We start from the raw sequence: 11,859 nt of genomic DNA, 5'->3' as shown, positions 1-11,859 counted from the left end.
GCAAACTGATTTATATCCTTAATATTTGCATGATCATTCATTTTTAATTTAGCTAAGATAAATAACTGTAAAAAGTTTTCTCTTTTATATTGAATGTATGTGACAGTCTTTTAAAACCGGTAGTTTTTTCCTTCATGTATCATAATACCCAGTTGTCTTATTTTTTCCTCAGTGCAACTATCAGTGATGTACTTATCCAAAGTTCCCCAATAACATATGTTTGTATGTTAGGCAGGTGCAGAGAGTTAAATCTGGACAAAACAGAAAAAAAGAAAGGGTGTGAATATTATCAGCAAAAACTTAAGACATAAATTGCATTTGCTGTTCTCTACAGAGTTTTCCTACTTGCTTCAAAGATTCACTCACGCAGTTCACTACGTGTAATGTTTTAGAATCTGCCACAGACGTTAAATTTGATTACTCTGACTCCTAAATTCTGCTGCCCTCACTAGAAGATACTTTTTATTTTCGCTACCACCAGAATGGGTACATGGAGCTTCTCTGCTCAGAGCCTCCACCACAGCAGGATGCTACATGGAGTGAGTGCATGACTCCCCCCTTCAGGCTCTCTTCAAATTCAGGTTGACAACTCTGCATATACAAAATATGCCCCATCTTGTAAAGGTTTCTTTGAAACCCTAATAACAAACAAACCAAACCAAACAAATCTGAAAATCGGTAGAATAACTGTTCCCTTATATTACTTTTGCTTACTTGCAATCCTTTAGGAAAACAATGCTTTTGGAGGCCATAAAATGAAAGCTATTCCTCAATGAAATGTCATGTCATCACATTTTCAAAAGGCTCGCATAGAAAGACAGAGATTTAAGACAACAGTGTAAAGTCTTTGTTTAATCCAATTAGCATTTAAATATTTTAATCAATAAAAGATGACAATTGGACTGGGCCAGATGCCAACTCCCTGAGAGCCATGCCTTTTGTCACACATATTTGCACCGCTGTGTTACTGAACAGTAGTAAACACATCAGAACAGTGAAGGTCCGTGACACAACGTGGGAGCTGTATCAACTTAAAATCTTTACCTTCTCTGGCAGCAAAAGGAGCAGCAGAAAATGAACAGCAAGTAATGATTTCCTGAACTCGGCTGATTATGATACAGTTAAGATGCATGTGGTGAGACCCATTAGCCAGTAGAAAATGGCAACTGCGAGTTCTGCCTGTTTGCATGGGACCTGAAACAGTTAACAGTACTGGTATTTAATCATCATAACCATGATGAGGCAGGAAAAAAACCTCCTCAACATTTGTTTTCCCAATGGCACTTGGCAGATGAGCATACAGCAAGTGCATTTGCTGGAAGCGCTAATGCTTAGTGAGTCACTAACATTGCTAAGTTCAGTTCGCATCTTATAGTGCAAAAGAGAGAGACGGAAAGGAAGGAGTAGTTTTGAGAAGTTTTCTGCTAGAAAGCCAGTCTGAAAACGTCTGCTTAATTAGGTAGTTCTTTGGTCACCAATTCAGCAGTGCCTGAAAAATCTACTTGCTATTTTTCACAAATGAATGGCATCAAGGCAAAAAAAAAAAAAAAGTGTTGGTAGTGTCTTTGTGAACTGTGTAACAAAGTAATCTTTACTAGCAATACCCACATGGAGAATACTTCACTCAGCTCGTTCTTCAGTTTCTTGGCAAGATGTCAAATTCAAATTCCAGGTTCCTTCAACACAGCTGTTCCTGTTGCCCTTGAGTGGGCAAAGCACTCCTTGTCAACAGCGAACTCACATTTTCTGCAGGCATTAGCCAGGCATGAACGATGAACCCACGTGTACATCATGCAACTTCTGCTAAGTGAGCTATGTCCCCCACCCATACATGTTGATGAAAAATCAGTTTCTGATGAATTTCAGACGACAACTGAAAAAAAGCTCCTCCATAAAAGCACATGTTTGGCAGGAAGACAGAAGGTTCAAAACCAAGTGGTCTTCACATGAGGCAGATCTATAATCCTCACTAAAAGAAACATTTGGCTCTGTTATTTGTAAGGGCTGTCATCATGCCTGCTCAGATTGTCCAACCAATTCTGCTTATTGGGAAAGCAAAAATATTTTTGCTTAATAGCACACCTCAGCTGTGAGGCAGCAAGGTGTTCATTCTCTCATGATATCCAGGGTGAATTTTCCTGCTGGCAGTATTCCATTTTGCACCTGGCCACTTTTTTTTTTCTAAACCTGAGATCTGGTAAGATACTCCAAGCAAAAAAAAAGATACATTCATGATCCCATGCTGAGTCAGTGTGCACTGAGTAGACAGTTCTAGGAAGCAACAGGTAGGTCAGTGCCTGAACAGCAATATCCCAAAAACCACTCTTAGATTCTCCAATGTCCAAGGCAAGTGACAGAAAGGGGCCCATCTTTCAGCCATATATACTTACAGGAGATCAGGAAGCCCAGTTTCAATCCAGGGAAAGCAATGACTTGTCTGAGCGGGTTTCTAAAAGACTTTATTAGCTCCAGAATCTTATTCTCAGCACAGAGGCCCTATCATAAACTAAATTTTGTCATTCTAGATGTAAACAGCCACAATCGGGCTCTTGGTTTGCTGTCTTTCAATGAATAATGAATCTCTCATGCTGGGGAATCTTTCTGTATTTGGGAAACTCACAGCTTTGTATTAGGAAAATAAGGCAACATGGTTCATTGTACTGCTTTGAGCAGCTGCTTAACTGGGTTTTAATTTTTGCACATACCTCTTATGTCCACTGATAATACAAAGGCCTCAATCACTCTTGCCCACAATTATGACGGTGAGACTGGCAGAGGCTCCTGGCCTAAGCACCTCTGGGTGGAGCAACATCCAGCTTGTACAGAACTGGAAGATTTGTGCAATCTCAGGCACTGCAGAGAGAGATGGGCTGATGATAGGAGTGATAACAGAACAAGCATGTAGGTGTAACACAGACTTACCACTGGAGGCTTGTACATCTCTTGTTTTGCTAAATAAGAGATTGTGGTGCAAGACTGGGCCACATTCAAAAAAAACTGAATGCAAAGAGGTTCAGTGACAACCCTGCATGTAAGACAAAGTCTTTCTTGCTATTCTTCTGATAATGAAGGATATAACAGCAGATAAAGCAGATAAAGAATTAACCCAGAAGGAAAAAAACCACCACGTTTCCACAAGTAAACAATTAAAATAGTCCTCATGCTTTGGAACCATATTGCCAAATGCCTGTCCTTGGATGGTCCTGATTCCAGCTCTGCAGCAGGAAGAGCAGGATTAAAAAAACAAAACAACATAGGGAAGAATGAAAGAACACCCTGACACAAGAAGGACCCTTCAATAGTTCCTGTTCAATTTTTATCTGATTGGCTGCTACAGGCACAGCAATATTTATGTAGCTAATCCGTTCTTTTCTCTCAATAACCTGCACCAAAATGTTGCTTATACTTAGCTCAGTAATAGCTCTGGCCAACGAATATGCAGGAACAGCAAGGACAGTACAGGAATTCAGCAGTACTGAGGAAAATTCTAATCCTACTAAATTTGGCAGCACAAATCTCTTATGTAACCTGTGATTTAGAGGACAGGCTGATCATCTGGAAATATTACTGTGTTCTTCTCAGTACATTAAACAAAACCGGCAACTTTCCATTATAAATTTTCTTTTGTTTCTCACTGCATAATATCTCAGGAAAGGTGTCCCATGCTTACAAAACACTTTTAGTATCAACAATATGCTTTTATATGACAATTCAATTATAAGGAGGGTGCATATAACTTTAAAAGCTACCTTTAAGTGCTTCTTTGCCAAGACAGCCTTGAACTGTGGTACATCTCAGAGGTTCAGGAGATGGCTTGTGATTTAAATTTAAAGCAATGAGACTCCAAAGCAATGCTTGGAAAATGAGTTTTTCTGAAAGTTGACTGTTACATCAGCAAATTTTATACATGTCAGGAACTGAAACTCTCACAAGGCTAAGAAGATTTGAGGGTTACAGGTGGAAGATCCTGAGCATGTACAAACCCCTAGAAAAACAAGATACTCTTTGTATCCACCATTAAAAAAAAAGCCCACCAAAACAAACTCCATCCTCCTTTTACAACAAAAACACATCCTAACACGCAAAAGCAGCTGCCCAGTAACAGGATACAGGTGCATAAAAGCTCAATTCACAAAATAATTATGAACGAAGTATCATATCATTTAAATCCCTGTTGTTCTTGAATCAGTTACAAAATGAGGTAAGAGTTCATTCAGTGCCAATACCTACAGAGTGCAACAAACATTTGATTCGTACCATGTACTCAAGAATTACAATTATATGCTTATGAAGTAAAGATACTGGCCAGTTTCAAGAAGACAAGAAAAGAAGTTTTATTCACAGAATAGCAAAAATCGGGCAATCTTAGAGCACACACCTATAAAGGGTAAAGAATTCAGAGAATATTGGAGAATCTGCCACCTAAAATTGTCACACACTCCTCACAAGCACTTGCTGCAAAACTTGAAGCCAATTATAGACATTTTCTTTTGCCCCATACAAAGGGTGTGTCATAGAGATAAACACTAATATTGGAATTCCTTGATGTGTTTGGAAATAAGTGGCCAGCACCAAGATATCACCAGCTAGCTAATCCATGTACCTCCATTCAGTTGTTGCAATAGATGAAGCTTTTAAAATGAAAAGCAGCAGCATTCCTCTCTTCTTTTGGAAAGCTCGGCCAACTCCACTATACTGACAAAGCTTCTTAGTAAATACACAATGCTGAAAAGAATGACTCCTTTAGCAACTGCAGGAAGCTAACAAATTTGGAAGAAACGTGGGTGACGAATGCTCAATAATGCATAATTAAGGGTGACAGGAAATGTCAAACAACCCCCTTTAGAGGGCTACTTACAGTGCAACTACAGGGTGGCAGGAGCAAAGAGCATAACTACATGCACAGTATTCTCCATTTGGTCCCATAGAAAGAACAGCAATTTTTCAGTATCCAGTAGTCATGCAGTTTTCTCAGTAAAAATATGAGAACAAAAGGAAACTTAAAATGTATTCACAGGGAAATTCCCATTGGTAGTTTTCTTGTTAAGAGTTGAAAGAAAATTCAAAAGCATGAGACTGCCAAGAGAAGGCTGGTGGGAGGAGTAAACAAAAAAAAAAAATAGGTCCAGTTAAAATGGTGGCATGAATTAAAGAGAACCATTCTTTTCCCTTAAAACGCATGCAAAGGGAATAATTATGCTCCATAACAGAAATTGCTTCCTTAGGTAGAAACTAAGCAAAGGACAATTCATACACAGCCTGTCATGCTCAGCGATGCTCACTTCAAGTCTTGTATCAAACCAGTGCTGAAGACAAGGCAACCTGTTTTCAGCTTTTGACACGAATACAAGCCATTAGATCATCAAATTCAAGAGCAAGTTTCAAACCAGGCATTTAAAAGCCAGACCAAATTAGGAAATTATGAAATTGAGACACTTAGAAATTGATGCTCATTATTTTATTGCCTTGGGCCACCAGATGCCACACATAAAGCCTCCCTGGAAGCTAACGAGGGAATAGCTGATCAGCATGTGCTGGGTTTGGCTGGGGTAGAGTTAGTTTTCTTTGCAGTGCCTGCTGTGGGACTGTGTTTTGGATCTATGCTGATAGCAGGGTTGAAAACATAAAGATGTTTTTCTTATTGCTGAGCAGGGCTTATACAGAGCCAGGGCCTTTCCTGCTGGCAAGGAGACTGGGGGGGTGCATGGGAGGTTGGGAGGAGACACAGCTGGGCCAGCTGACCCAAGGGATATTCCAGACCATATGACATCATGCTTGGTATGTAAAGTGTGGGGAAGAAGGAGGAAGTGGGGTATGTTTGAAATGATGGTGTTTTGTCTTTCCAAGTAACTGTTTCATGTGATGGGGCCCTGCTCTCCTGGAGATGGCTGAACACCGGCCTACTCATGGGAAGTGGTGAATGAATTCCTTGTTTTGCTTTGCTTGTGTGTGTGGCTTTTGCTTTCCCTATTAAACTGTCCTTATCCCATGAGTTTTCTAGCTTTTATCCTTCCAACCCTCTCCCCAGCTCTGCTGGTGAGGGAGACAGTGGCTCTGTGGGCTTGGTTGCTGGCTGGGGCTAAACCATGACAATGCCAAAGAAAGAACAAGGAAGGCAACTCAGTAGATTTCAGTAGTTTAACAGTTTGTGATTTAACCAACTGTACTGTAGGCAGAAACAAAATTCAACAGGACAATTGTATTGAGATCCGAAGAGCAGGGATGTAATAGTTTGAGCTGAGAGTAATTATAAATACTTATAGGCATAGAACTGAATGAAGATATTTTAACGAGGTGATACAAGCTCATATTTTATACATCTATGACATATAACTATGAAACAAGCAGAAGACTTGTGATAGCCAAAAGAATAAAAGTGTTAATCTCAAAAAAATCTCTGTTATGAGGGTAACATAGTTTCAACCTATCCACTAGGATCCTCTCATTCCCTTTGAACTGTATCAGTTGCTGCAAACCATTGGCTTTCAATATCAATTAACATTAATGCTAAAACAAGAATCAAATATTATGTACATTTTTAGGCAAACAATCAGGCAGTCTTTACCTCTCATCTCATTCCAAGAAACTGCATTATCTTCCAGAAAGCAATATTCACAAATTATTTTAGGGAAAAGTTACTGTACAAGGACACAGAAGTTAAAGTTCATAAAAAGACTACTCAATACAATTAGACTGAAGTTTGCTTGTAGTTCTTCGTATCCAAGACCTTCTTGCCACACATTGAGCAGATGCCTATAAGCATACGAAAGGTGTGTAAATTATTTTAAAATCAATGAAGTCTTTCTTCAAAAACGCATTTGCTATGTTTTTGTAAAGAATATTTTAAAAAAAAAAATTGTTCAAATGAGGTCTCATGGACAATCTGTGCATTTTCCCAACAGATATTGCAGAATTAGAAGTAATATTATGACTTCTAATACACATTAGTAGTTGCAGCATATGTGTAACACTGCCACTCAAGAAAATAAGCTCTATTTTGAGAGCATTATGATTCACAAAGAGGCCCGAAGCCTCTGTAATATGCTGGAATACTGGAAGAGAGCCAGGAAAGGCTCTGGCATACAGGTAAAACTGGTGTTGTTAATTCTTTTATGTCCTGTAGCCAAACCAAGGTCTGAGATGGACAGAAAGTAGCAGGGCTAAGAAAATGCAGTCATCTACAAACTGACTGCTAAATGGGGGATTAACAGGTGGGGAGCTTCAGGCAACTGAGAAAGTGGAGAAGAATATGTTTTCATAGAATTAAGGTATTAATAGAGCAGGAGTGAAAAAACAATGGACACTATGAATATTTGACAGCTGAAGGAAAGATGACCTCTGACCAAAGGACTCTGTTTTAAGTCAAAGAATGTCAAGTCAAAAGATTAGAGCAGCAAGAAGTGCACAAATTTGGCAGAGGGTGGGCTGTCTCAATGTTCCCCTCTTCTTCCAAAGCAGAAAGGTGCTGAATCTTTTGTCTGATAGGGCCACACCTCATTTTACACAACTGTTCATCGGCAGTCAAAAAATGCCAGGTGGTAACTATTCCTGTTAACTCTCCAAATTGTGTGCTTTCATACCTGGGCATCATGACTGGACACACATCTAGCAGTCCTCTAGGAAAGAGAACAGCAGGGAATGTGCCACATGATACACTTTGGAGAGCAAAATCCAGCCCACAAAACGATCGCTTCAGGTCTAAACTGAGGAGTAATTAACTTCAGATTGCCGCTCAATGTCAGAGACATGCAACAGCTGAAGCACTAAGCCGTATGGCTGCATTTGCTTTCAGAAACATGCCACAACCACGTCTTTGATGGTCAGAGATAGAACCTAAAGTACTTGGAGGGCTCTGAATTTTATGAAGAAGACAGATACAACTTGAAGGATACATAAGCAGACAAAGCTGAAATCCTGAAGCCCGCCCAAACCAGCCATCAGTTTAAGAAAGAGCACAAGGTTCTACCATATGGGATTCAGGCAGCCATCTGGTGACCACCTAGCAACTCGAAAAGGCAACCCTCCTACAGCAGGCTGCTAAACCACTGACTCAGTGACACAGCACACATTTATTGAACAATTAATTTCATAAACAAAACTTACTACTGGTTAGCTGTAGCTCTACATCTAAAAATTGCTTCACCCTATGTCTGAGTGTTATATGGATTCCTGGATACTAAATCAAGTAACTGAGTTCATGATGCTTTTTTTTCCCATCCAGGAATTACAGGTTTGAACTTTTGCTTACCTACTCAAAATCACAAGACTAACAAAAGTTTTAGTTCTTTAAGGTTCTCCATCAAATTTACTTGAAATAATTTGGTTTTGCCTCTGCAATTTTTGAACAGCTTTTAACAACACTGGAGTCTTATTATGAATATGGGAGATAGAAAGCTTCCAGTTACAAGCAGAATTTCACACGTAACATCTAAGTAAGGGAAGATTTTATGTATTACATACTGCACAGTGCAATATCTTGCTCGAGGAATGCTGATTATATTCTTCTTTTTAATTTTTCAGTTTCACTTTAAACCAAGCTTGACTTACAATGCATCAAATATGTTCACAACTAGACCAGAACCTCCTTTTAGAGAAATGAACCTTTCAATGGCTTATGTTAAGCCACTGAAAGCAAAAGGAGGCACACAGACAATGATTTGTCACACAAGTGTCACTTGTCTTCAGAGACACTTTCTAAATTGAGTTGTAAAATAAATTTATTTTTTTCTCTTTGTCTTTCATTCCCCAAGTATTCTACTTCTGTTAAACTAGCCTACTGCTTTACCAAGATTAAAAGTTGGTTGTGGAGTGTGGAATGTTCCATTTTTGGTTTAGGGGTAGTTTTTGGTTGAGTTTTCAGTTTGGGGTTTGTTGTTTTGTTTTGGGGCTTTTTTTGAGAACACTGTTTAGAGTTTTACATTTAGCTATTATGAAAAGGGGAGAGAGGAGAAGGGAGCAGAAAACGGACTTCAACAATCAAATGAGTTTTACTAAACCTAATTTTTTTTAACCTGAGAAAAATCAAACCTGCTAGACGACAGTTTCCTATACAACTTCCAAGAGTAAGCTTAGAGTTATTTTTCAAATCTGCTGCTTCTGATACCAGAAACATTTTAGAAGAAGCAGAATCACAGAATTACACAGGTTGAAAGGAATCTCCAGCAGTATTTAGTCCTGCCCCACTCAAAACCCAGCCAGTTTGGATGAGGCTGGCTCAAGGCTTTTCAAGTCATCCTCTGAATACCTCCTTGTAGAGATTCCACAACCTCTGGTGGTGCTTGTTGTTACAGTATTTGATCACTCTCACACTGAAAAATTTCTTTCCTTGTATGTACTTAGGATTGTCCACATTCTAACCTGTGTACATTGCTTTTCATTCTGTTACTGTGCACCTCAGCAGAGTCTGATTTTGGTTCCCTGTGCCTTCCTAATAGTAGTCAAAGACAGCAATTAAATCTGATAATCTCAGCCTTCTGTTTGTAAGGCAAAACAAATTCCAGTGTTCAGTTTCCTCCCTAGTTTCTAACCAAACTGGGGTATTTTGGTACTCAGTGAAACTCACCCTTTTTATAGGCACATCCTTGACAATAGTGAGACCCTGGCTGATGGACAGAACTCTTACAGATCCGACATATTGCAAACTTGTTCTTTCCATAGGGATCAAACCTGGAAAAAAAAAAAAGAATTTTATTTATACACCTTGAGGTTAAGTATTTCTTCTGCCTCATCCTAAAAAGTCTAAGCCAGAGGACACAGTCAGAAACTCCGGCAAAACCTTTAATTTAGAAAAGGGTTATACAAAGATTATTTCTAATAGGCTGCACAAAGTACGGACAAAAGCTCCCACTTTTCCTATTAAGACAGATTTCTTACATTACAGACAAAAACTTAACAAAAGCAGAACTAAAAATGTGTATTTTTATTAAGATAAAAATAAAAAATTAAACATGACTTTGAACTTAAACACCTTTCACCAGCATCTTGATTCCTTGCACAACAGAAAGTCCCTCAGACCCTAAGGAAATGCTAAAGAGATTATACCAGCAATCTAGCACAGAAAATAAGGTTTCCCAGCTTCTCTCCTACAAAAGCATCAAACTCTAGCAATTCCAGTGAGAACTGCAGTAAAATACTTGTCCACACTGTGACTGAGCAGAAAGCCATCATGAAATATGTATTGACAAATTTTTACCAACTAATAAGTATCATAATCCCCACAACTGGGTTTTTTTAAAGTGTATTTTTGAGAATTTTTGAGTAGTTGCCCAAATGTGCAGGAAACAGGCCTCGGTTAGTTTGTTAACTGACGTTCTTAGCCAAAATCAGTATTAAATACTAACCTTGCCTTCTTTGAGGTCAATGCCTTGTTTTCATTTAATTTGCGGCCGCCGCTTTCTACAGAAAGAATAAAACCATAAACAAATAAATTTCCCAGTTCCAAGCATACTTTAAAAAGCTTAGTTTACAACTTTTACACATGTGCAAAAGAGTCACAGAGATAAAACGGACAGTATAGCACTAGGGGGCAGGACAATGGAATACTTTATACTCTGTTTAAATACTCTGTGTATCGTCATTCCATACAGAAGAAAAAACCCAAACAGACAATTTCAATACTGAAGAGTTTCAGGTAATAATGCATTGAATCAGCATGGGAGGGAAATTACGTGAGTTAAGATTTAATCTGATTAGTAATGTAACATTTTAGCCTTAATATGATAAGATAGTTCAGATGCCTAATTGGCTTTATAATACCTCAAAAACAAGTGTTAAACCTCCCCACAGTTACCTGTAGTGTTTCTTGCACCATCTTTCCACGTGTCAGGAGTGATCACCGTACCAAGCTTCTTCTCACCTATGTAAGATGTTACAAAGCAAAAAAAAATTCAGAATCACAGAGTCAACTGGGCTGGAAAGGACTTCTCAGATCATCGAGTCCAACCTGTGACCTAACACCGCCTTGCCAACCAGACCATGGCACTATGTGTCATGTCCTGTCTTCCCTTAAACACCTCCAGTGACGGTGACTCCATCACATCCTAGACAGCCCATTCCAATGTCTAATCACCTTTCCTGTGGAGATGTTCTTCCTAACGTCCAACCTAAACCTCCCCTGGCACGGATTAATATTAAGTCCTCTTGTCCTGTCACTAGTTGCCTCGCAGAAAAGGCTGATCCCCAGCTGGCTACAACCTCCTTTCAGGGAGTTGCAGAGAGTGATGGGACCTCCCCTGAGCGTCCTTTTCCCCAGGCTAAACAACCCCAGCTCCCTCAGCCGCTCCTCATAGGACCTTCACCCCCTTCGTTGCTCTTCTCTGGACCTGCTCCAGCGCCTCAATATCCTTCCTGAACTGAGCGGCCCAGAACTGGACACAGGACTGGAGGTGCGGCCTCACCAGTGCTGAGTACAGGGGAAAGATCACTTCCCTGGTCCTGCTGGCCACACTATTCCTGATGCAGGCCAGAGTCGTTTAAACTACGCTGCTCTAATACGTGCCACAGGCACTGCCCAGGGAATGACAGCTCCCACAGGGCCCTTCCCGGAACCGCCGCCGCCCAGAGCCCGCCCCGAGCAGCCCGGGACCCGCAGCTGCTGCTCCGCTCGGGGGCCGCCCGGGACACCCGCGGGCAGGGCAGGGCAGGGCAGGGCAGGGCCCCCCGCACCCCCGGTCCCCCTCACTCACACTTCTCGCACACCATGTCGGCCCCACCACAACAAGCCGCCGCTTCCGACACCGCCCCGGATCTGGCGTCAGGTCCCGCCGCCTTCCGCTGCCGGGCAGCCCCCGGCGCTCCCGGTCAGAGGCGGGAGCGGCGTCGCCAGCCCTCACCCCACACGGCCCGGGGCTGCCGCTCCCA

General features: G+C 40.7%; 1 protein-coding gene across 1 annotated transcript; it reads right to left on the bottom strand.

Annotated features, from left to right (window-relative positions):
- Window positions 1-4,309: 4,309 nt before the first annotated feature.
- Window positions 4,310-11,831, bottom strand: CRIPT (CXXC repeat containing interactor of PDZ3 domain). Its single transcript, XM_050314956.1, has 5 exons — window positions 11,685-11,831; window positions 10,790-10,855; window positions 10,341-10,395; window positions 9,563-9,666; window positions 4,310-6,753 (listed from the first exon to the last, which is right to left on the bottom strand). Exons 1-5 carry the CDS (start codon window positions 11,698-11,700, stop codon window positions 6,689-6,691), a joined length of 306 nt encoding a protein of 101 aa, XP_050170913.1. The 5' UTR covers window positions 11,701-11,831; the 3' UTR covers window positions 4,310-6,688.
- Between the last annotated feature and the right edge of the window lie 28 nt (window positions 11,832-11,859).

Source organism: Myiozetetes cayanensis, unplaced genomic scaffold (assembly GCF_022539395.1).
Source record: "Myiozetetes cayanensis isolate MyiCay16 unplaced genomic scaffold, myiCay2020 scf2-11, whole genome shotgun sequence".
Lineage (NCBI taxonomy): Eukaryota > Metazoa > Chordata > Aves > Passeriformes > Tyrannidae > Myiozetetes > Myiozetetes cayanensis.
Note: the sequence above shows the minus strand (reverse complement) of the source record. Positions and strands in the feature narration are given on the sequence as shown.